This window comes from Meleagris gallopavo, chromosome 8, assembly GCF_905368555.1.
Source record: "Meleagris gallopavo chromosome 8, MGAL_WU_HG_1.1, whole genome shotgun sequence".
Taxonomy (NCBI): domain Eukaryota; kingdom Metazoa; phylum Chordata; class Aves; order Galliformes; family Phasianidae; genus Meleagris; species Meleagris gallopavo.
In genome coordinates this window covers 8,130,203-8,157,733 of record NC_139411.1, presented here as the reverse complement: position 1 = coordinate 8,157,733, position 27,531 = coordinate 8,130,203, and the positions used below count along the sequence as shown (strand labels likewise).

Genomic DNA, 27,531 nt, shown 5'->3' with positions numbered 1-27,531 from the left:
GCCAATTTTTCTTTTGAATTTCAGAGTTAGGCAGCTTTTGGTTACCTCTATGTGAAAGTAGCCTATTGTAACACTAGAATATTTCATCAGTATGCAGACAAAAACACATCAAAGCTATCAGTATTACAACTGCATTTCTACATAACTTGAATCTGAAGTATTCTAGCCAGTCTTTTAGTCAAAACATATCATTACTTCCTTATACCATACTTAAATTTCATACTCCATTGTAAACAGGCTCTCCTTACTGCAGTACATTCTCATAACGCTGTTTATACTGGATCTCAACTTGAAAGTTGGGGTTAGTTTTAACTCTATCTTATACATAATATTGTCATTCATATTCACTGAAAATGCAGCTGTGAATACAGGCAGGGTTAGTCCGGTCAACACAAGAGTTAAACAAAGCATTATTTCAGCATAGCTTGGCTTGGTGGGTGATATGAAAACTATTACGTTTCCCCTTGGTTAGCTGCCAAAGCCAACCACACCTTGGATAATGTGAGGTTGTTTTTGAGTAGGTAGCATCTCCTTACAATCTATCTCCTCCCACTTCAACTTGGAAGGTTTCTGAGAAAAGGAGTCATTTCTGTTGGGGCATGAAATAGTTTCTGGTGAAAAAGCATATAAATCTCGTTCTGCTTTGACTTGTTAGGAAGCTCATAGCAAATCATATAATCAAATGTAGACATATCAACATTTGTTTAAGCAAAATAATTTCTCTCTGAAGAACAAAATGTATACCACTCACTTAACTCCTTATTCCTTATAAACTCTGATTTAACTTCATATTCTAGAAAATTAGCACAAACAAAGGTAACAAACCCAATATAAATCTGAGATTTGCTCAAAGGGGATTTCCACAAGCATACAGAATTTTAACACAAGCCCGGATTGCATGGAAACATTTAGAACTTTGAATTAGCACTGAACAGAAATTCTTGAGTCACTTACAGAGAATGTGGCATTTAAATGTTTTTCAGCACTATTTGTTGACCTACATGGATTTCTAAGCAAATATCAGTCAAAGAATTTGTTACTGGCATACTTACATGCTACCTAACATTCATATCATTCCAGTTACCAAATACCAACATTTCTGTATCAGTTATATGTCAAACACTCTGCAAAGTTTAAGGCTCACCTGAGTAGGAGTGCTGCCTACAGTTATATAAGGGGAAAAACGTTCATTTACACCAATTACACTTTGCTTTAGTAATATATTTAATTACACCATGTTTAATATAGTAAAGGAGCTTGAACTTTTTTTTTGTCAGCATTATCACGATATTCAAAAAACAGTGCAAGAATTTCCAAATGGCCCCATACATGAATATGAAGGGTACTGAGTTCAACTGCACTCTATGTGTTTTTCTCTCCTCCCTTGTATTTAGTCCTTTCAAACTATTCTACAAGAACAGGTGCAGAAGCTGTGATCACAAAGTCTGAATACCGTATGCCCGAGACAAGAATGATACAGCTGTGATGGTCAGATTTTAATATGGAAAAGGAAATGATGCAATGATGTCAAAGGCTTTATTTATCTATTCATTTTAGCCACACCTTTTCCCTGGCAGCTTCCCTAAGTATCACAGCAGCATTGTAAGAACTCAAAGGTAGCCAGTGCCAAACAGCAGCACCTTCTCCTAAGAACATCCAGCACTATCCAGAAAATTGACACTGCCCACTCTGGAAGTGCCCTCTTTTGGTCTAACCTCTGGAGGAACATCAGGGACACCACGTGTCTGGAGTGCCATGCAGAAAAGTTGAAGAGAGGGTGGAAAAATCACTAAGAGCTGGCAAAACTCAGCTGGCAGTAGAGACAAGGGGGTATATAGAGACATGGATCTAAACCGGTCCTGTGTAGGAGAGACCTATTCAATGTGCAGAGACTTGTTCAGTGCACAGGGCAGATTGGCCAAATGGATTCATTGTTACCACTCTGGGAGCAGAGTGCAATGCTGAACATTCATTATTCTAGTCTCAAATTTATTCTCCGCACAACTGCCGTGAAGCAGCAGAAGGTCCAGCACGTCCTCCATCAGTGCTTATTTCTACTGAACCAAGATTTTAACTAACTTTTCCAAAAGAATTCATAACCCAAAGATCACAACAAAGATAGCACTCTTGGAGACTCCTGGACATGGTCCCTGATCACTTCCTTATCAATGTCGGACTGCTTCCCTTTGACAATCACTTGTTCCATCTATACAAAATGTCACGTATCCTATCTATCTCCTCCTGCTATATGATTATTTTGATTCTTATATTTGGCATAATGTAATGCAACTCTCACCACTGCTCCCAGGTTTGTGGTTTTATGTTGGCCAGAAATATTTACCTGTGCATACTTTCAACAACTGACACAATCCATCTTTGTGTGCATATATGCTTATATATCTGTAATTGCTAATTGTCGTTTAAGTTTAGAAGGGCTGGGGTGGGCGGGGGGAAGGTAAAGCAAAGAACATAATCACAACAAAATGGCCTTTAAAGCAGGAATCATTAACATGACTTTAAAAAAAGAAAAAAAAAACCCGACACCCTACTTGCCCAACATAATAGACAAATTTCAGAATAAGTCCTCTGATTCTGCAAAATCTGACTCCATATTTAAAGCACTGACTGGTTTAAGTGTTCTTTGCAGGTATTCATTAAATCATTCAGACACCCTAATAAATCTTGCTGGATGCACAGCTCCATGTGGAAGAAATAAAGCTGATAGGAGATACTTCTTAAAAACTTGGCCCCCAAAATACAGACAGGTTCTTTTTACTTGATAACAACTAGCTTTGCAGAAATATCTGTCTAAATGGTAAATTAGTCTCAAAGCAACATCCTCCATCATTGAAAGACTCCACAGTGCGCTTGTAACACAAGTGATAGCCAACAGCCAATTGAAGCACTTCAAGTGGATTTTTTAAGCCTTAAAATTATTAAAATTGTTGATTTAAAATAATTATATTTCAACCAGTGTTTTACTAGTTCTCTCCCCACCTCCGATTTTAATTTTCTCACTTGTCAGCATCTCCTGGCAGTGAGAAGAAGAAAGACCTCAAATCTTTGCTGATTGCTTTCCACACAATCTGATTTCTATAAATTAGAAGCTGCTGATGGGGAAGCAGACAGCAATACCCTTTGATCAAGATACACATCTTGATCTCTTTTATCATTTTTTAAAAAACAATAATATTACAACAAAAAAAATCATCATACAAGCTTTTCGATCAAAGTGTGTCACTGTCTGCTTCCCAGTCAACATACTGCCAGTGAATTGGCAAGGTGCCCAGGAAGAGCAGGCAGCAGCTGGTGGATTTGATTACCATCTGCATATCCACTGATGTACAACATATTATGTCTCCACCTAGTGGGCAACTGCACTTAACAGGAAATTTGAAAATGGGTTGGAGTCTACTTTCATGGAAGACAGAAGGAGGTTTGGTGGACTTCCCACCAGTAGAACTGGGCTCTAAGGCTGTGTCCTGTTGGATATCATCTAAAACAAAAACCAAAGCCTTTTGATTCTCCCAGCAGGCTAACAAATCTCTTTTACACTCCTCAGCAGCCTGGAAGACTTACCAAACAAATCTGGAAGTGTAAAAGAGAGAAAAGGAAAAAGTACACGAGAGCAAGGATGCCATTAACACCCAGAGCTCCATAAATAAATAACAAGGAATGAGATAAAAATGCCAAGACAACATCTTTCTTTAAGAAGAACTGAACTACATCATATTAAAGCACTACCTCAGCTCCTGGATAGCAAGACAGGCAAAATACTGCATTAACTTTCTCATGTAGTTTCAGATATCACCCTTGACTTGCAAAACAGAGTGAATAGCAACAGGCAACAAAAGATAGGCAAATCTGTTTTTCAGAAAAGTGACATTGAAATCGTCCTTGGGAGACAGATTTTAGAATCCGTGTGATTGTTTAAATAAAGGTGAAACTGAGGCACAAGACAGTGCTGTGACAGCTCTTATCTGACAGACAGAGGACTAGAACAAGTAGTTATTAAAAGACTAATTCTACCACAGTCATTATACCAACCTCCCTTCCATCGATTACCATCTTTTTTGACAACAATTCAGCTAGCAATGTACTGACTGGACGCACTTTATGCACAGCCACCTAGTGTGAAAACTGCATCCTAATGAAGAACCATCAGTAGAGCAAAATGAAGTAAAAAACAACAAGATCATACTATTGATTTTTTTCCATCCCCATACAGACTTAAACCTAAATTCCCTTAGCTGGAGAAATCTTTTGAAATAACTCTCCAACACGGCATGATTACATTTCATTTAATGACTTCTCTTGGGTTCATGAGAGGTCCTAAAATAGCTCTTCTTTTTCTGAATATCTTTTAATAAAGTTGTTTTTAAAGAGCGTTTTGATTTGACACACCTAAACTGGTTACAGTAAAGCATATTCTGCTTTTATCATATACTTCGTTGCATTAGAAGCAAGTTTATTATTCTATAAATAATTCATTCAAAGGAACTGAAGTTTAACAGTGCCTAATAGACACGATCGTTTAAGGTAGCATGCTGGCAAATTTCAGCTTTAAATCAGAAGCTGATCTATCTTCATATTAAAAAAATCCTGCAACTTATCAGAAAAACAAACATCATTTGTGCGAAACTCAGGCATGAGCGCTTAAAAATGAAGTCAATACATGCCAACAACATTTGTGCCAATTTATCACGTTGCTCATTTGTGCTGGAAGAAGATGGGATTTGTTTCAATCTATTCTAATTCCCTTTATTTCAATAGAAACTACAAGAATTAGAAATGAATGTTGTTCTCTCCACAATTTGCTGTGATAGAAGCTTTATTTTTCAGGTCAGCACTCTCCATTTTTGATTGCTCAATGAGGGTGCAACAATGGCTAAAAAAAGAAGGCTCTGAAATGTTAGGAAATAGAAACTGCTGACTACCTGGTGAAGGAATAATGATTTATAATATACGAATAGAGGCAATAATTGGATAGCAGGCTGTACTCAAAAAAGCCTTAATTCACAGATCTTGACATCACAAAGTCATAATCCATCGATCTAGCATCAGAATGATGGATTATGACTTTTTAGGAACATGCAGGCATGTCAGCTTCATGAGCATTCCGGGAATTGTAGTCCAAATTGTTTTACTGAGGTCATTTGAACAATTTCAGTTCTTACCAATAAAGCTGATGCAATAATATTTTGAAATGTAAAAGTTTTGTTGGATCCTTTTTTTTCCCCCCCCCAAACTCTAAAAACCCTGCAACCAAATATTGCAGATTGCCATAACTTGTGACAGAAGAATACTTTCAAAACTGCTTGAAGCCATGTGTCATTTTTTCTACAGAAATGAAAACAAGTTTGAAAACCTATTTGGTTTTTATATCAAGAGAGTTTTGTATTTGAATTTGGAGAAGAAAAACGCAAGATGCAAAATAATTAAATACAATGATTTCTTTCAGGAAGAGCATTTACTATACACATTTTCCTATGGACTACAGCAAAAATATATTATTTTTGACCTTCAACTCCTTCATTTTTTTGACCCCAAGTATCTCTTAAATTGTCACTGCCAAATATGAAGTTATGATGTGAATTTAGATGTCATCTTTCATGAAAAGAAATAGTAGGTTTTTGAAATGTGTGAATAAGTAGAGCCTGAAATGTATTATTTCTTATAAATAAGCTCTTGCCATATTAACTCAAAAAGGCAACTCGCTTATTCAACGAAATACTTTGAACTACATTTTTGTCATAAAAACAAACACAGGCTAAGGTAATTGCATTGAAAATTGAGGAAAGTTCCAGAGCTCCTTTTATTAAGCATCATGTACTTATTTACAGCATAATATAATTCATAAAATTTTATTACCAAATCTTCTTGTGGCATTTCCCCATTACAGTTCATTGAAACCACCTACAAATTAACAACTGCTGTATTACTTGTAGATTAATTCAATAGCTCAGAGAAGAGTTCTTCAAAAAATGCTTTCTGGTTCAGACAGGTGTTGAGAATAAAAAGTAAAGCCTACATTAAAAATAAAATGACTAAATATTCTTAGTGAACACATATATTTATAAAAAAAACAAAAACAAAAACTGTGACTTAAATCTCTTTCAAAGATATAAAAGTTTTAAGTATACAAACAACAGGGCTAAAGGGCAAAAGAAAAAAAAATCTAAGCCAGGTTGCTTATACCTATATTTTATCCATAAACTCCTTTGTATCTCCAATTATTTAGAAGCAGAGTTTCTTTCTCTCTCTCTGTTCTCTCACTTTCTCCTTTCTTATTGGTAAACTGTTTTTAAAGAGTGCTTATTAATAAAAAACACTTATGTAACACTTTCAAATTTTGTTTATTTTTTTGGGCATTCTAGGTCCAATCTCAGCCCTGATGGCAAAACAAACTGTAACAGCAACAACTAGGACAAAAGGAAGAGAAAAGGCAGCTGTGGAATAGCTTTAACTTTCAATTGTTCTCAAAATGAAAGTGAAAAATGATGCACTTTTTACAATACAGAAGTAATTGACTTCATTTTGACAACTAAATATGAAATGGCTAATAAAAATCACCACCATGTAAAATACACTCCTTCCTCTTGACACATCTAATCTTAGAGTCTCACATAAAGGAAACACATCACTGAAAAGCAATCACTTCTTTAAAGAAGTCTCAAAGAGCAGTATCTCCACACAACTGATCAAATGAGTACCTCATTTGATTAAATCTGCTGAGGAATTAACACTGACAGGCTGCAATTACTAATTTGGAAGGCACTTGGGAGGACACCATTGCTCACAGTTTTCTGTTTTGTGATTTATATGCTGGAGATAAAGATAAGTGGTCAGGATATCAGTTTTGGATATTCTTTCAAAGAGCTGGTAGAGTAGTGCCCTAGCATCATCAAACCAGGTTAATTAGTTACTTCATTATCAAACAGTTTTCTACCTGAATTTTCCTAGGATCGCTCCTGACCCAGTATTAACCTAGGTCAATTCAATCAAGCTTATGAAATCAAATGAGACTTGCACTGGCACAAGCTGCGCAGAGAAGCTGTGGATGCTCCATCCCTGGAGGCATTCAAGGCCGGGTTGGATGGGGCCCTGGGCAGCCTGTTCTGCTGGGTGGCAACCAGCCCAGCTGGGTGGCAGGGGTTGCAACACGGTGACCTTCAAGGTCCCTTCCACCTTAAGCCAATCTATGATTTTATGAGACTATATAAGGTGCCTACAGCTTTTTTAAACTTTCCAGATCAAAGTATGAATATGGCCCTTAGGATCTCACATCAGGGAAGATGGCTGCCTGGTAATTTTTGTTTCTCCTATTTCCTCCTCTTTTTTGGACCTCTGCATTACCTCTTTTCATGTTATTAAAGTCATTGTACCCTTTCCTTGTCTCAAGTGACAAACTAAATTCATGTCTATTATGAAGGACAAATCAGAGGCTAACTTTCTGTCTTTAGTGATGTGTACTTGAACCAACGACCTTGAAGTGAAAGGCTCTGTAGGTCTTTAGCATTCCCTTGACGCTCCCGGCTCCTTTATTTGTCCAGTTTATAAGCCAAACCTGTGTTCAAAAGGAACACTTATAATTTCTATTATGATCATTCTGCTGTGGCAGTACATTGCTCTGGAAAAAATATGAATTATACAGTGCATGGGTTAGTAAAATTTAAATCAAGCAAATGTTTAATATTAAGCCATTTCATCTATTTCCAAACTTAGGCAAATTTATTACAAAGTACTGAAATTGCACTTCAAGCCCTAAGGCTTGCAGTGTTGGAGCCTGCCTGATTAATGTAATTAAAGGAACAGCATAACTCAAAATTTATTAAAAATTAAATATATGTGGCCTTTTTGTTTACCTCCAACTGATAGCATGATTTCTTGCACCGCTTACTATTTGACAAACTGTTAAAGCATATCCCCTTTTCTCCTGCTGTGCATATGGCTAAAAGTACAGAGGTTAAATGCAGCAATAGATAAAATCTGGGAATTGTATTTTTGGTCACAGTGGCAGTATGTTCCCCATTCTCAGTTTTACCATAAGCAGGTGATGCTAAAGAGGTGGAAAGCTCATGGCTGGAGGGCATCAAGCTGGAGAATGGTAGGAAAATGCTTCCATGGACAGAATCTTCTTCCCTTCCATGCTCACTTCATGTCATATATTATAGTTTTCAATCAGCCAAGACCAGCTTGCAGGAGGTGCCGAGCTATATGTATCAGACTAAATAAAGCTTAGCTTGTAAGGCCCAATCCAGAATAATGTTCAATGTTTGCAAAGCTGGTAAAGTTTACACTGCATAAAAATCTCTCTCTTACACAGTGTGTGTGAGATGCTTGACAGCACATGGCTAATGAATGCTGGCTAGCATATGAAAGGATCTCAGAAGTCCAGGAGATAGGCTTTAGGAGATGGAAATCTAATTTTCTTCACTCTGGTAAAAAAAAAAAGCTTACATTTTTTTTCTGCAAAAGTTGCCTGCATGACTCCATTCGCTCCTACAATGATGCTGCATTTTATTTCAGCCAGTGCACTGATCAACAGCATCTCCCAGAACAGAAGTAGAAAGGAAATGAAAAAAATGAAAAGAAGTTGGCAAATATACTTATATATGCAAATTTCATGTTAACACAGTTATGCTTTCAAAATTATGGCAACAGCAATAGAATTCTGCTGTTGTGATCACGGATAATCAAAGCAAGGAGGAAAAAAGCCAGCATTAAAATATTTTCAAAGGTATGGAAGTCTTTACTGTTGTGCAATTTAAATTTACTTCCATTACTTGAAATTTCCTTTTGTCTGTGTGATTAGAATTTAAATGCTTCTGAAGTATATTAACAAATATAATTCCTGTTATGTTGCAGAAATACTGTAGCAGTCCTCCCTTATGTTGAAAACTAAGCAATTCCTTAATTTACTACTGAAATACTAACCAAATTCAGTTAAAACATTTTGAATATGAACTCTTTACTAAGGAATAAGCCATAAAGATGAACTAAATGCAGCACTTTTTGCTCTATTCACACATATACATACCACAAAGCTATAGCAGAATTTTATACAACTGTAAACATGGGATGTTTGCAAATTTGCAAGGATGCTTTCCCATTTAATCACCTACAGCTTGAGGACCAATTTTGCTATCAATACACTAGGTTGACGTAGTGCCCTTTTTGGATACAATCGCATTGGGGGCCCTGAAATCACTCGGGGCGCTGTGAATTTAAGATATACAAATTGGATTGTAAATCATAATAGTATACTCAGAATTTATACCAGAGAGCAGTTAAAGAAGCATAGGCATTAAAAACCTTCTCATATGTGTCACATGATGAATTTATCCAAAATTCTCCTCTCAACAATTCCTTTACTTTTCACATTCAAAATGTCTGCTGAGCAGAAGTTACTGTTACTTGAAGACAGAGTTCAAGTCAATGTTATAATCGCACTGGAGTCTCTATGCGATCTTTAATGCAATGACATAAATTGGGTCTTAACTGGGAGCTGATTTGAAAAAGTTAATCAAACCCCCAACTAAAAATGAAGCTGCAATGTACTCGCAGCACCACTACTGCTTATTACAGCATTGGGCAAAATTTGGGTACTCTTCGTGAGAACCTTTCTTTATTTCTCCAGCTATATTGATCCTCTTGGACTTGATGCATGGAATACTCTAACATTCTACAAAGAGGGCCTTTTATACAACTAAATATCATAGAGCAAAGTTTAGTTAACATTCATGCTATCTCTTTTTCTCTTCACCCATTCTTCCCCAGTTAGATTTGGCAGGAAGAGAAAGAGGAAAACAACAATTTTAAAAGCCAATTTCTATGTTTCTGTATATATTGCAGTTATTGGCACCTGATTAAGCAATTACTTTTGCATCTAAATTCAGTTGTACTCTAACAGATAAGTGCGAAGGAGAAAAGCAGGTTTTCTTTGCAATTGTTTACCCTTGAGACAGTGCAACAAGACCAATTTGTGTTAGTCTGCGAAGTGGTAACTGTACTGGCAATCCAGCACAGAAAAATTCTAGCATCTAATTCCCCATTCCCAGAGCGACCTACAGTTCCCTATTTAATACACCATATCTTCCTGGCTGTTCAATGTACAGTCTTTAAACTTTCCTAATTCTTAAGTAAGCTTCTTTAACACAGACTTCTACATTTTATTGTAATGCATATGGTTTCCTCCTTACTAGTTTGTGTAATGTTCTCTCCACTGTGAGAGAAAGCAATAATCCACAAGACAAGTTCTCATTTTATCTTGAACTTGTCACATATTAAGATTCTCCTACTCTGTCAGACTTGTAAGCTTGTCTAATGTCTGTCATTTGTACCCAAAATTAACAAAGTCTATCCACGCTGTATGGTTTTTTGGTTTTTCAGTTGCTCTGATTTTGATTATATATAATAATTTGTAATTTAAATTCACAGAAAACGTGCCTATGTAGCAATGTGTTTTCCTTGTCAGTTTTAAAGGCTTGGCCTTTACTGACTGATACCAAAGCCCTGTTTTTTCCGCTCATTGCAAAGTTCCGGTAATGCTTGGACTGACCAATTACTTATAGTAATTTGATTATGTACCCTCTTTTTTTATTATTATTTACCCATTTAACTGAGGATTGATCAGAAGAAAGAGACTCAATTAAATATACTGCAATAAACCCAGTATGAATAACAACAGCAGGAACTGAAGTCAAACCAGCTGCAGATAGGAAGCATGGAGATAAGGCTGAAATCTTGTCTTTAAATTCTCTTATTTTCTTGTGCTTTGCTTTGCCAGGGTTCCAAACAGAAGGATATTACTCTAACATTCTGTAATTCAGAGAGCTATATTTGCAAGCACAGCAGGGAGGGACAAAAGATAAAACCTTTGCACTGGCAAAGCGAGCCACATTTGCCCCTCTACTTCTATCCCGACAATTTCTTGATTTCTCAAACAACATCTGATTAAACAGAAACAAATATGACTGCACTTCATCAATAGACCCAAAGAGTCATTCTCAAAATAGACAGAAACATAAAGATGTTTTTAGAAATCCCATGGGGCTCACCACAATGCAAAACTGGTAGGAATTAAAGAAAAGAAAAAAGAACAAAGAACAAAGAAAGGAAAAGACAAGTCAGCAACCTAGCCTCTAGCTATTAGTTGCTTTTAACCTATGCCTAGAGGGATAACAGTAATGCTAAAATTGATAAAAGTCTCCAGCAACAAGCTTAAGTGAGGGTAAAATCTTTAAGTACTCATTTGAAATATGATCGTTACAGGTAATTTAACATTTCTCCAAATGTAAATCTTCAGCTTCGTCCTAACTCCTGGAGAGCACAAAAAGCTGGCAAAGTATCTTCCTTAGAACAAAAGAAAATCATTACGAGTCCTAAATGTACAACAGATAGCGATGAAAATGATAAATGGATGCCATGAATACAAAATGAACACAAAGAAAAACTCTGAGAGAATGTTAGGCAGATATTCAAACCATAATAAATTCTACGGAACACTCCTATCATTCCTCAATTTTATTAAAACAAGAGCAATACATAGAGTTTACAGACATTGCAATTGGTTGCAAGGTATCTTTATTCACATCACACAACATTCAGTGAATCTAAAGGATATAGACCCGAATTCCTGACTGTTAGTGTCTGAAACTTCCTCCACAGCCTTGATAATGTCAAAATTCAAGCCTTCTCAAGCGCAGGATGTTTTCACAACTCTGAGACCATATTTGGAAAGCCCTGCTGTAAATGAAGCATGCAACATTCATCTTTATCACTTAGAATCTATGCCATTGCCTTAGACTGTTTTCACAAGCCAAATCTGATATATAATGTCAAAATAAACTACTGAGCAATTGCAAAGAAGATATTGTTACTTGTGTAGTGTTAGCTTAATAGAACAGACCGACAATAAAAGTTTTATCAAGTACGCAGATTCTAACTTGAAGAAAATAGAGCATTAGCATGCAATACTTGCAAGATGCCCTCTGTTTTGAAAGTAGTAACAATATTTTCTGAAAGACGTTTTTATAATATGGCTAGACCTTCCCATAGAAGAAATCAAAAAGATCAGAAGGACCATTTATCAGGAAAAAATAAAAAATAAATAAATAAAAAAAGAGAACAAAAATGTTAACATTTCAGCTGAAAACATCATCCATTTTTTTGGGGGATTTTACCTTGGATTCAGCATCACATGTAGCATAGCTCTGAAGAACCTCTGCAAGATTTTGCATAGGCTCTGTAATCTAAGACGGATTTTGAGGGTTAAATCAGTGTGAAAAATAAATAATTAAAGAAAAGTAAATTAATAGAGATACCACCTTAGCTTCTTCTGATGTCTCCATCAGAAGAGGGGTGGCCAACAGGGACAGAGAGGTGATCGTTCCTCTCTACTCTGCTCTTGTGAGGCCCCATCTGGAGTACTGTGTCCAGGCCTAGACCCCCCAGTACAAGAAAGACAGACAGCTGTTGGAGCGGGTCCAGAGGAAAGCCATGATCAGGGGACTGGAGCACCTGCCTTATGAAGACAGGCTGAGGGAGCTGGGCTTGTTCAGCCTGGAGAAAAGAAGGCTGCGGGGTGACCTCATTGCAGCCTTTCAGTACCTAAAGGGAGCCTACAAACAGGAGGGGAATCAACTCTTTGAAAGGGTAGATAACAGCAGGACAAGGGGAAATGGTTTGAAGTTGAGGGAGGGAAGATTTAGGTTGGATGTCATGGGGAAGTTCTTTACAGAGAGACTGGTGAGGTGCTGGAACAGGCTGCCCAGAGAGGTTGTGGATGCCCCGTCCCTGGAGGTGTTCAAGGCCAGGTTGGATGGGGACTTGAGAAACCTGGTCTAGAATTAAATGGGGAGGTTGGTGGCCCTACATGTGGCAGAGGGGTTGGAAATTCATGATCCTTGAGATCCCTTCCAACCCGGGACATTCTGTGATTAATATCAGCTACAGATGCTGCCCATTTCTATAAGTAAGGGAATGCAAAAACCAGGTATAAACAGTTAAGCATTCCTCCTCAGCTGTTTTAGGTTAGTCAAGAGGATACTCAAGGTTACTTGGCTACTGAATTTCCAACAATGCAATGGGAAGCCAAAGCATAAAATGCTCCCGATCATACTCTTAATCGTAAAACACTCTTAAAGACTCCAGCTGCTGTCTTTCCAAGACACCCTGAGGACATACAGTAGTCTACCTGTCCAATGCTGTTTTACTGAGTGCAGTAGCTGGAGGTACATAGTAATGTCTTAGCTTCTATAAGAAAACAGTGGATTGGTGGGAGACCTCCAAAACATGAGGTTAAGTTAATGCTGATTACAGTTATCATTAAGAACCTGTTTTCTAAAACAGTGGAACAAGAGACAGTGAAACTCGGTGGGCTGGAGCTGGTCATCAGCCCCTATTGCAGAAGAAGAACAGAATGTCAAAACATCTCTCTCTCCCCTGTCATTAGCAACCTATTTGTGAGTCCTGTTTCAGTTTCAAATGACAATAGAGGAACTTGGTCATGGTCCCTTTCACTGCTTGTGGCCCCTCTGACTCTTCTCTGCATAGCTGCACATGGGTTACCTCTGCTCAGACTCATGACTATGCTCAGGTTTACATTTTCTCTTCAGGTGCTCAGCAGGTACAAGGAAAGGACAGGAGGAGAACTCTTAGCCAAGGCATATGGCTCTCTCTCCTGAACCATTTGGCAGTTTCTTTTCATATTTCTGGTGCCCTCTGATGATGTTGCAGTGTATTTGCCCTTTGTGAAAAAATCAGGCATTGCTTTGGATAAAGTCTGTCTCTTTGCCAAATGTCTTCCCCCATTTGAACCCAAATGAAAACATTCTGATTGATTACTCTGAATCTAAGTGGTGCCAGAAGTCTTCCAAAAGCCTCATATGTTACAAATAACAAATAAATACATATGTTGAAGAAAACAGCTGTTTTGTTAATGTTCTTTTACACAGCTGGGATCTCGGGAATTTTATCTATCTGTATGTTCAGTAAAGCAAGGCAGATTAATGTAAAGTGCCAGTTTATAAGAGGAAAAAAAAAAACTAAAAAAAGAAGGCTCCCCCTAATCTATCTTTCTCGGCTCCATCCCCCATGCACCCGCATGCCTCCCCCGTAGCCACAAAGTACGAAGTAACTGGAGAGGATTCTACACAGACAGATGTAATTTATAACAAAGACAGGAAAAAGCAACCCTAACTCAGAGCTTGCTGCCCTTCCTATAAAGTTCACCTCCTTACCAAGAAAAAGCAGAGAATAATTTGTTTGGTTTCTGTACTCAACTCCTTTTTTTCTTTTATTGTAAAAAGTTTCCACTGTCCTTTTATGTTTTGATTATTGAGTAAGTTTAAAGACTTGCCAAATAGCCCAAGATTGTTAACAGACCACCACTATTTAACTTTGAATGCTTTAAAAAAATAAAGGCAGAGTTCACATTAATATTCTATGCCTCTATTTTATTTATTATCTTTTCTTTGATACTTAAACAATTTTCCTAGCTGAGGTTTATTAAATGTAAGCCTAAGTAGCAATATAAGTTACCTCACATATGAACCACACAGCCTATAAAACTCAGCTTTCTAATTAGTAACACTGCGTTTTGCTGAGGGTAGCATATTTATAGGAAATTGAAATAACATTTTATGAATTAAATATTCAAATACATTGGAATCAATGTTTAGTTAAAATTCTTCATATTGTATCTTATGACAAGTTATAAAATTAAAGATGAAAGTAGAAGACTTAAAATGCATCTTTAAAACTTATCTGTTGAATACATTCATATTCTCATAAAACCAACCAAAAGTATAAAAAGTTATTAAAATGTATATTGATTATAAATCATCACAGTAAGGAAATGCCACGCTATTTATTTATATGAATAATGCCAAAATTTTATTCATAACATAAGGTCACAAGATGTATGCATTTGATACATACAGATTCACTCATGGGGATACATTCCCATGAAATATTACATTACTTGTCCATTCCACAGATACTTTTAAGAACACAATTTAATCTTTAAGATGATGAAAACCTGGAGATGAAAGTAGTGGGTGCAAAAATAATTGTGTCCTGCAGTGTAAGCTCATGGATTTCTACTCACCAGTTAATAAAAAACGATGCTGGAAAACTGGGAAATAGGGGAAACTGCTCCAGCAAACCAGTCACCAATGTCTTCACTCTGGATCAGCAAGTATCCAGATGATACCTGTCCGTCCTCAGGTACTTTGCTCAAGAACTTTAAAATTCACCCAAGTCTGCATTTCAGCCAATCTCATTGCCTTACATTTACATAAATAAAAATACTCATCTATAAATACTTTTTAACATGTTATAGTCTTGCAATGCAGCACTTAGTCTTCTAGATCTTAAAACACTCCGATAGGGGAAAAAAAAAAAACAAAAAACCTGCCCTTACTGCTGTTCTATCTTTCAAATCAAAGCCTACAATTTCTAATAAACCATTATTGCTGTTATCAGAACCACGCATGTTAATACTCACATACAAAGAGAAATCAAGTCACTTTCTAAATAATTAAAAAAGCCACACAGCATATCTGTGTGTATGTAAATTCCTGCACAGTTCCAGAAATGTTTCAGCACCAGCAATTTAAGGTTTTTTCCTCTCTCTCCTATTTAACATCATACAATAAAAAATGCAATGATTTGACAACTATACAACTGAAACAAAAACGATGATAAGCCACAAATCCATATATACATATTTGCTCTGGTGTCTTCAGCTTTTCATCCTTCAGAGTGACAAGCAGCATGACCTCAGTCAATTCTCAGTTTAACTCTGTGTATATGAATAGATCCACCAAAATAAAACTTTACAAGTACCCAAAAAGAGGCATTTGTTTTAACACTGGCTTGTCAGAACCACAGTGCTCTGAAGGGCGTAGCCTACAGCATCTACTTTGCATTTTTCCTGCCTGAATTTTTACTATGATGAGTTCCTACATGGTACTGAATTAGAAAGCATTCTTGTTTTGTATTCGATGTTTCCTAAGAAAATAATTTAAAAAGCCTTTTGTTCATCATTCTCTAAAGCAGGATTTGCAAAGAGACTCTACATGTGGTTATAAATTCCACCAACTCTCTCTCTGGAGCTGCTCCTGGCTTCAAGTCAGCACAGTTCAGCTACCAAAACACAGGTATGTTAAAATACCTGTAAGAAGACCATCAGCATGTGACCTATACGAAAACATAACTCTTAAACTTCAGTATATCTTCAGTACTGGTAACTGAGTATAGCAAATTCAGTCATTGTAAAACAAGAGAGGTTTCTAATGTGCAAGATACGCTTAAAATATTTCAAGTAATAATGCATACAATCCCAACAGACTTCGCTTTTCGTTCAGTGTAATCACAAGTCCTTCAAGATCCCTCTGGTTATAGCCATAGCAAAACTAAAGATCAAAGGACCAAATATCAGTTATTTTTGTCACCAAAAACCACTGGCTCTCCGGCTGCTTATTTCAGGTCTCTGGTACGACACACTTCTTTAGCGGACATCAAAAATTTTCCCTCAGACATCAAAAGTCCAAGGACCAGTTTGCTAGTTTTAAACATTCATAATTGTAAAATAATAAACCTACTCCTGAAGCTGTAGTTTTGATCTTTACAATAGTAAAGACTCGAGGAACAATTTTTGAAAGAAAAAATAAATAAGGACATGGAAATTAAAGAAAAATGGGATATCACACAACATTGGATTATCAAAGATACGTGATGCCAGACTAATTTCAGAGTTTACTTAATATGATAATCTATTTTCTAGACAAAAAGAATGTGTGAGACACGATGAATGCATGGGAGGCAAGGAATATCATACAGATGGGACTGAATGACCTTGAAGAATATTCACTCTTGCATTTAATGAGAAATTGTGAGGTGACATTGTTGGGGCACAATTTTTAAAAATCTGCAGTGCACTGAGAGTACCTCAGCTGGAAAACACAGTGATAAAGGAAAAGCAGAATAGCAGATCTATGACAAGAGAACCACATGATACAGTTATGAAATGTGTGACTGATTCTAGGACACATGTAGATTATTCCCAAAGAGAAAAAGAAAGCAGTATTATCATTGTACAGGGTCTTGCTTTTATCTCAGCAACAGTACTATGTGCAGTTTGGTCACTTATGCTCAAACAAAACCAATTTAAAATGGAACAATTACAGAAAATGACCAACAGGATGACTAAAGGCTGCTGTGTATGTAAGAATGCATATAAAAAAGTCCATCTTAAAAGCAGAGATTAGGGAAGACTGGCTTTTCAAGTTTAGCTAAATGAAGGTTGACAATAAGATTGCTGTCTCTTTGTATGCTAGAAAAATAAACACTATGAACCGAACAAGATCTAAAGGTCAATACTGGCACAAATTGGCACATGGATAAGTGCATATAAGCCTGCTGTGAATACATTTAGACTGGAAATTAAAAGTTTTTGAATCATTACAGCCACCAGGCTCCAGAGCAGTTTTCTAACTGTAACAGCAGAGACAAAAAAAGTTAACTTCTTAAGCTTCAGTTAGACACATTTCTGAAGAGGATTATATACGATTGCCTATGAGAAGGCAGCAATAGATCTGAAAATTGCAGAGGTCCTTTCCAGTAGTATGCTCTTATTTCCTTTGAACTAGTCTTGATATCTTTGCTATGCTAATATTTACAAAACAAAGCTACAGTAAATCAACTTTGTGGTTTTTAAGCATTACAAATATTTGAAACCTTCAAGCTTTAAAAAGCATGCACTCTATTAGCTGGGGAATGGGTCTCTCTAGTGTGAACTGATTCTCATAGAAATGTTCTGGTTTCACACATCCTTAAAATGGAGTTCTCAAGAATCATTGAGCAAATTTGTTTAAAAAAATGATTGGTTAACCAAAGTAAATGTGCAACACCGAATCAGAATTATATATCAAAGTGAAGTCCCAGACTTCAGGACTTTTGCCGTGAAGAAAGCTTAATTTGCTTTCAAAGAGTATATAGTTTCAAATAGTTCTTCCTACTGATGGAAGGGATTTTGGTTCAAACTTAAAACCCAAAAAATAACAAAATAACAACAACAAAAAAATCAATCAACTAACAATAAAAAAATAAAAAATCCCAACCAATCAACCAAACAAAATAAAACCCACCCACATTTGTGTAAAGCCCAGACATGTTCCAAAAGCTTAATGTTTCAGAAAGTAAGAGTACATGGAAAGAGAGCATTAATGGAAACTGTTTTGGAGCTGTAAGTACAGGGGATGATACTTAGTGACTGCTATAATATTGAGTCTGCACTGCCATTAAACTTAATCTTCGATATTTTTATTGCAACCTGACCCAATATGACATCTCTAAAGAAAATTACATTGTACACTACTACTTCAAGAAGTCAAACTTAGCTAGTCATCTGGGCCATAAAATAGCAGATTACTCCATCAGGCTGGCTAAAGCAGCCAGGAATAAAACTAGATTTACCAACCACATTATTTTTATTAGGAAATGTTTCAAAGCAGACATAATCCCAAAAGACCTTAGCCTCATTCCATCCAAAAATACACAATGGAGAGCAGCAAAAAAAACATGAACTGGAGTATAAAATACAATTCGTGAATGTGGAAAAAAAAAAAAAAAAAAAAAAAAGGGGCAGCAATGCCTCACCCTATCAAAGCAAAAAAACTAGCTGAAAATAGAAAATAATAGGAAATAATAAAAACTTCTACAAAATTCATGTATTAGCAATTTAAACATTTGTTATAAGATCTGACATGTTAATGGGTGTTGCTCCATTGAATCCCTGCACATCAAGATTTAGTCTGTACTCTGTTTGTTTTCTTTGAATTTGCAGGCTAATATAAGAGCACTAAAATCACAGCTTGAGGGCAAAACCTCCAGAAAGGATAAAAGGTAGAAACATTATTTTTAAAAATAGCATTCTTTAAGATCTGCAGTATGTTAGTCCTGCATGCATTTTAATTTGGTTATGGTCACAGTCTCACTAAAGCTCTATTTCTTCTGTTGTCCATTTAAATGTAGGGAATTGCTCATAATAGTAACACAGCAAACAAACAAAAAAAAAGCAATGAATTTACTTGGCAATCTTAACACATCTTATTATCTTCTTATACCATTGTGTTTTCTAACTGGTATTTGTGCATATGTAATATATAGGTCTTTGTAGATCTGGAGTGAAGGAGAAGTAAGGGATTTGATAGCTGGAAATGCAATTTTAAATTTTAAAGACTGCCAAACTAGGTTAGATTTATGATGTGTGTTTTATCATCTAAGTAAGCTTTCATTTCTTTCAGTATTAACCTTTTTTTTTCCTAGGCAGTATGATCACCTCAGGCAGTTTGATTTAAAGGCTTTAGCCGATGCAGAAATATATTTAAATTAGCCAGTCATTTGTTCCTTTTTTTTTTTTAAAGATTTAAATACTGTCTATATTTCACAAAGTTGGGCTTTATTATGCTAGCTGCATCAAACTCAGAATATTAATCAGACTGTGAAGCTCCACTAATTATGTGCCATATTTAAGTAACTTAGATTTTGTTAAGTGGCAAGCCCATAGATATTGTATGCATAATCTAACTCAGTTTTGAGTCATTTCCCTTTTCTTGTCTGATTTTATTCTACACAGGAAATGACAGGGTCATTTGGAAATAAATGCAGTGAAAGATCAAAAAGGAAATCTGATTGAAAACACTGTATAATTGCCCACACGAGAGAGAAAAAAAAAATTCAATGGGCGTATAATCCATTGCTGCAAGATTTATCTGGAAAACACATACCATGGCTTCCATGAAAGGATATTCATTACAACACTGAGGATTGCTTTTATCTGTTGTAGCTGAATCTCTTATGAAGATGCAGGTCTTCTTATTAGGCTAGTGGACTTTTATTCAGTAGGTAATATGTTCAGCACACATGGAACACAATTTGCTAAAGCAAGCCATCCCAGTTGAGCAAATCTTTGTTGACTTGTCTCCAAGTCTTCATTTGTAAAATAAGATAATACTGACTAAGCTTTTAGAACACTATGGTACTTGTGACTTGGGCAAATATGGTTGTTACAGTTTACTGTCTCTCATTCCAAAAGAACAGCTTTCATTGCTGAAGGTAATGGAAAACTATTCAGATATTAGCAGCAGTGAGTTTAGGAGTTACAAAACATCCAGCTGTTTGCCACAGTATGTCTACAGAGGCTTTATTTTTATTTATTTATGGCAAAGATGGTGATTTATATAGCAAGACAACGGTCAACCTTTCATCACAGATTTATCATCTACTTTTAGCACACAGATTTCCCAGACAAATCTCCAGTCCCTTCTGCTTGCTGAGCACTGCAGAGCACATGACTCCAGGCGTGCTCCTGCTGTAGCCACATGCATCAAACAACATCTGCCCCTCTAACTTGTCAGGGTTTGACCTCTTCATCTAAGGGGCTGCAAATGTAGAAGATAACACTCCTTTTTTTATGGATAAGCATTTCTATAGAAAGAGAGCTTTAAGTCTATGCTGGGTTCACCAATCATCACATTTCAGCATATTAAACAAGAGCAGATAATGCAGATAAATTTGTATAGATTCGTGTAGCTTTGAAGTGCTAAACTGTAACTTGTTGAAGAACAATATTCACCCTATCAAAATAAACTCTATACAAATATAAGAACTGGTTCATTTTGGATGTTGCATGGTGGTTTGACAGTTTAAGAGAGTCTCCACCATGGGACTCAAAATACAAAACAGTTTAAACCAAACCAATGCACAAAAAAAAAAAAAAAAAAAAGCTGAAAGAGAGCAGCAGCTAAAAATTGTCATGAAGGCTTTTGTAACAGTTCTATTTAAATTGTGCTTCTTCCTTTATGGATTACCACCAAAATCCTTCGCAGAAACACATTTCTGTTTTTCGACAGCAGAAGCTCTACCTTCAGTAGAGGTGGTACTTTCAAACTGGTCAGAGCAGTAACTTTTTTATGGCTTCAAAGCTGTACCACTGTATGCAGATTGTAGACAGTGAGAAAAGCATATCTGCAACAGATACTTTGCACAGATTTACTGTAATTATGTAATTATGTAATCAAAGCCTCATTAAAAATATTTTTATCAATTGGAAAGCACTAGCCAACCATTGATCTTTTTAGTTAATATGGAAAAAACAAAACTAAACAACCTTAGCAGTACAACGATGAAGTCTTGCTCTACTCAATGAGTTTTGCTGATGATTTCAGAAGAGCTAGAATTTTAAGCCACTTTACAACTAACCTCAGAATAACTCACATGTCAAAAAAAACTATTTTAAAAGTGATACCAGAAGAAATTATACCACATTGTTTTTAGACCCAATCCACTGGCTTACCGTATAAAAAAACATTTTCGGATACATTAACTTCAACTTCGCTATGAACTGAAAAGCTAAAATACGTGCCAAAAAAGAAATTACACTACCATACCTCTCAAAGCAACCACTTGTCTCCTAAATTACAAATGTAAATTCTTTCTGATGTATGGTAAGATATATCATCAAAACACACCATCAGACTAAAAGAAGGTGCATTTGATGAACTGAACCTGTCTGTTTGATTTAAGACCACATCCTGAGTCAACACATTTTTCTATGCATTTTTTCACAAAGAAGTTATAAAATATGACAAAGTTTAGAGTCAAGCCAATTCACTGTTAACACTATTTTCAAAATGCAGGATATCTAGCTAGCTTGTTTCTCTATAATGGGTATATTTAGCTATTGGTGACCAATGTGGATGGATAAATAAATATGGATAAATTGTGGATACACAAATATCAGGACTGTGGTCAGGCTCACGCTTGGTACACAAACATTTCTGATTTTGATTGCTGATTATAACATAAAGTCAGACTCATGCATTGCTAATTCAAGTGACACGCACTAACTTAAATACACATTCACAAAAGTATTGCTGATGTTTTAACCAAGCACTGCATTTACACTTTTTTGAAATTCAAAATTAATTTTGAATTTGAGGATCAAAATATCTAACTCATATTCTTTAATCAGCCATTTTATGTTAGTAATGAAGTAATGTTGACATGAAGTTGCTTTGAGCAATACAAAACATATGCCAGAGTGCATTCATTAAATAACTCTACATAATGAATTCCATCTATATAAATGATTTACCTCATTACTTATCACATATTCCTCTCTAGGACTGTGGAAGATATGTTCATACAATTTATAGAGTCGAAATAAGCTGCAAAACAAGAGATAAAGTAATACTAGTACAGTTTTAAATTTTTATAAAGGCAATATTACGTAAAATTTTGTTACACTAAAAGTCACACTCCAAATCAGTCATACTCCAAATGTTAGGAAGAGGTTCAGCAAACTGCTGTTTAACTTCTACAAGCTACAATATGCAGTGTGTTTAATTTATGGGATTTACTTTTAGATTGCTGTAGGAAATACAGTACAATACATCTGCTTTCTTTTACGAAGTCAAACTCTGAAAACACTAAGATCTACTTAGAAAAAAAGTAATCTCTGAAACACTTATCACCAGGATACTCATGCCTTTAATATCGGCGATGGTGAACAAGCAGGAAACAAAGCCAAATGACCTCGCAGATTTGCTGCTGGTCCAGCAATCAATTTTGATGTTGGAAAGCAAAGCAAAAAAGAATGGAAGCATTTATTCTCTCAAGATCATGTTTCAAAATCAGCGTATAATTTTCGGCATACTGCATACGGCATGCTGCAGTTTTGCATATTACTACAAAAATAACAAAGTAGACCATCTCAATGGCCTAAAATATTTATTTTCCTTAAAACATATATGGCTTTCCATTTCATGCTTTAAATATTACTCCTTGTTTCCTTTCTTTATGATCAATGATATGGTATGATTTTAATCAAAGGCTCACTTTCTCACAGTCCATCTGTTACAATTACTTTTTTCTCTTAAAATCACAATGCAGAACTTCTGGCTTCTGTCATGTCATTCTGACATATGATTTAAAACACAGCTCTACAATTTCATAGCAAGTTCAGGTTGAAGAATGATTCTAAATTTATCACACTCCTCTGATATACCCATGAAGGATATGGCAAGCTTTTCATAGAATGTCAGTAACTGGTTCCTATGCTTTGTGGCTAAGGATAGGTCATGGGCTCATTTTGATTCTTTTTTTTCCCCAGGAGAGTCAGTATGGCTTTTTCTAGCCAGCATGGCAATACATCTCTGCTCAACACTTGCAAGGCCACATCTGGAATACTGAGGTATGTTTTCAGTTTGGGTTTTGACTAGATGGCCTCCACACATCCCTTCCAACTTCATTGTCTCTATTAGTCTGTGCAAGTAACTATTACAACAATGTGTGCAATTACCTAATACTAATGACACTGCTTCTAGATACTGGATACCATGCTAAGACTATACTTGCACATCTAAGCTTTCCATTGTTTCTGGGTCAGGAGATTAATTTCATATGCCCCTTCAAAGTTTTTTTTTTTTTTTTTTTTTTAAGTTATATTTTATATGTCACCTCTCAAAAAGGAAGACAGTGTCCTGCTTCTACAGTCCTTTGGTCTGTAAGTTAACTGCCAGTACAGAGACAGCATACACGGGCACTGACAGTCCCTTGTCAGAGCATTTCTACCAACATTTTTAAACCTATGTTTTTATCTGAATACTTTTAGAGAAACTCCTCCCTGCTTTGCCTTATGTCTCTTGAATAGAGTGCCAGAATAATCCTGGCTAGGTCAGAAATATATGTGAATTTCAAATTTTATTGGGAGCATAAGTATGATGCTCAAATACAATGTTTCCAAGTTTTTCCTTTTTTTTTTTTCCTCTTTCAAAAGATCAAAGTCAATATTGTGATAGGCACAGTACATGCTAGAAAAATATGATCTCTAGAGTAAAGTTTCTGCAGTAATTTAATCATAATGCAAGTAGTTTTAAAAGTTATCACAAATTCCTGGTCAAAGTATTAGAAGTAGAAGCAGTGGAGGAAGAGCAGGTAGAACATCTCCAAGTCAACAATAAGTATTTTGAAGCATTTGTTAACTACAAAGTAGTTAAAAGCTTTTTTGAGGGAAATACTTCAGAAATATACTATTAAAAATGTGCTCATACATGCTTTCACATTGAAAATGTGTTTACAGTATCCTATCCAGCCACAAAACTAATAATGGGCCATTCTTCGACACATGATGGTCCCTGAGGCTCTTATGGAACCAGCCCCCGCAGCTGCCACCCTGGCTGGCTGCCCCACACTGCTAGGGCTCTTCCATCACCCCACAGCCATGCACCCAGCCCAGGTGATGGCAGGGCTGGATCAGCCTGTCCTTGCAAAGGGAGGGGCTGTTGCGCTGGGATGTAGGTGTCTGAAATCCAATCCTGGCTCTGGAAGGAAATGGGAAAACCAACTGGCGGAGTCTGTGTTCAGCACGCGCTGTTCTAGCTGAGGGTCCTTCCCTGAGTCACCACCTTTACTTACACGGTGCTGCCAACCACTGTCACAGTACCACAGAGCTTCCACAAAACGCTGCAGACCAGAGATGATTTGCTCTAATGTAAGCAGTGCTGAAATGCCAACTAACAGACAGCAGTGCTCCTTGAAGCCCTGGAGTGCAGCTCAGAATTCAAAGAGCACAAAGGTGGCATTGCCTTTCTATCTTACATGACAATTACACATTTTGCAGCGCAGTTAGTAAAATGCATCCATGAAACTTCCAAATACATTTGTGCCCAAATGGGTGCAGACATTTTTCAACATCTGTACAGATGCATTTCTTAATTTTGTGTGAAGTATTACGGCAGCCTCACTGAACATTTGGCTCTTTAAGAGCCATATAAAAGTTTTATTCTACAGTTGCATTTAATTCAGCCAATTAGCATTTCTAAAAAAACAAATTTGATCTCTACCTTGAATAAGAAATTTGGCTATCGTAAACTGCAAGTTACCTTCCCCCAACCCAAAGCACACAGGTAATTAAGTTGCTACAGTATTTGACATTTCACCTGCAGTATATATTTACTGTAGTATTTCACCAAATAATTCCTGCCATGTTTCAGTGGAAATACAGGAATTTGATTATGAACTATGTTTGTGTGGAAATGACTCAGATAAAGTCATGAAAATATATGTGACCTTGCACTCACATGCCTATTTCTGGTAAAAATCTAATAGAGATTCTTTGGGAAAAAAAAAAAAAAAAATTATGAATATCACAGACATACAAGAAATAAGATATATGTATTTCAAACTGTACTGACAGAACCTAACATTTTAAAATTATTTCTTTTATTTATTCCAGTGCCTTGGAAAGAAGCCAGCTTGAGAGCATCTGAAAATCAGTACTTTCCCTTGGACTTTCTAACTGTGTTATGATATTCTCTATGGACTGCGTTACATGTAGAGATAATTCGCAGTATTTCAAAAATATAAATCTTTGCTTTTGACATTTCTGAATATATTTTTATTTTTTTCAAACAACTCTGTTTTGACCTGGCCCCCTTAATTCTATATAAACGAGATAATTCCTCCCTTTAATGCCCTTCAAATCAAATCACATCGAATATACATCGGTATTTATTTTAAAACCATTGTGTAGTTTTCTTTCTTCTATCAGGAATTATGTAAAATGTTCTCTTTTTGTTTGTATCAGTTGCAAATAATTAAGAGCCTGTGCCAATATTTTCAGCAATTAAAGAAAAAATATTTTACTCATGCAAAGTAAGATCTTTAAGAATAGAACCACTTATGATGTCATATGAGAATATGAAGATGATTAATGATGACATATTTTCCTAGCTCCAATGCTTCCTGAAAGAAAATGTCAAGAGCTACGATGATGTGTGTTTGCTGCAGGATACAAGATAAAAAGATGATAACTGTCACCTTCCACCAAACCTGAAGGTATCATTAGAGTTGCTACACAGTTTGTGCTGATGTGGTTAAGCATTTGTTCCCATTTCCATTATAAATCCCATGGGTTTATAGCTCACCTGTAAAAATGTTATCTGAACTAAAACGTGTCATACTATCTTGAGTAGAAGAAGAAAGCTATAGACTTATCATTTCAAATTAAAGAAAAAAAAAGTGAAGAATAAGAAAAAATGCTGAAGTAATACATTAATTTGAGTTTTATTACAACTCACTCAACTGAGTTCATAAAGTTCAAAATGCGATTACATAAAAATCATGCTGATTCAGTTTCTCTTTAGAAAAAAGTATTCAAATGACTCAAATAATGGAGTATAGAAAGTGGATATATACAATACATTTCATAGTTTGTGCACATACATACATATATATATATTTATGTGTATGTGCATATATCCATAACCTTGCAACAGCATGTACTTCTGAGCAGCTTGAACATCATACCACGCCTGGTGGCCAGAATACTGCTGCTGCTAAAATATTGCATTCTGATTGTATTCTTGCTGACTCACTACTTCAGCAGTAGTAGGATGGAGCACCTCACCTCTTGGATGAAATTCTTGAGTCTGTGAAGGACTTACTTTATGGATAAGATCTCTTTTAATAGATAATCTATGCAAGAGTCATGGAAATAACTATCTGGAAATAACATTTGTTCCAAATAAATATACAAAAGGCACAGACAGGAAAGGAGAAGAAGTTGAGTGAGACATCTTAAATGCCAATTTTCCTTTTAGTTTAGGGTTTGTTCTTGGCAGGACATTGGTTTGCCTTGATATAGAAACTTGACATTTAAAAAGATGCTCTCGTTTCATATGGGAAAATTCTGAAGATCTTTTTACCTTCCAAGAAGAAAATCACCAACCAAAATACCGCCAGCAACATCAAAAATCCACAAACAGAGTACCACCGTTCTGCTCAGGAAATAGACTAAATGGCTATAATATGATATGGTGTATAAGTAAGCGTTACAATCATATCTTTTCTATTTTCCATCTTTTCTTGGCTGCAGATATTCATGGGCAATACAATAAATTGAGGTACCATTCTGTTACTCCAAACTGGAAACAGTAGTATAGGATTATAGTCACTTTCCTAACCATGGTACTTCAAAGGAGAAAAGTTTATATATATGTTACTAGAGAGGTAACACCTTATATGAAGAGATGCATGATTGGCTACCCTCTAACCACTCATTTTTTTCTAATTACCACCAATGATTTCTGAATTTATATATTTTTCTGTGTCTGCTTAAAAATTGAGACTTGTCAAGAAATCTCTTCATGTAGACAATGGAATTGGGCTAACTTTGAAATACGTTTTTATTGCTCATACAGATCTACCATGGCTTTAATTCTATAAAATACAGAACTTTACGCCAGTTAACAAGTTCACTACATCTAACAAGACCACAGAAATACTGAAAGTTGTAGATGAGACCTAGAATATTATTCAGCATGTTGGTATCTAGAATTAAATAGCTTTAAAAGCAATAATAGTCTCCATACATCGCTTTCTCCTTTCCTTTAAATTTCTCAAATCAAAACTCAGATCAAATATTTTCAGCATAATCCTACATCAAGATGAAACTCTGAA

The 27,531-nt window shown here is 35.9% G+C and overlaps 1 protein-coding gene across 1 annotated transcript in view; it reads right to left on the bottom strand.

Moving 5' to 3' along the window:
* The window catches only part of CABCOCO1 (ciliary associated calcium binding coiled-coil 1), a 55,394-nt gene that overhangs the window by 15,202 nt on the left and 12,661 nt on the right, over positions 1-27,531 (bottom strand). The window contains 1 exon segment of the mRNA XM_085229351.1: positions 22,166-22,238. Coding sequence (XP_085085477.1) covers positions 22,166-22,238 — 73 coding nt within the window.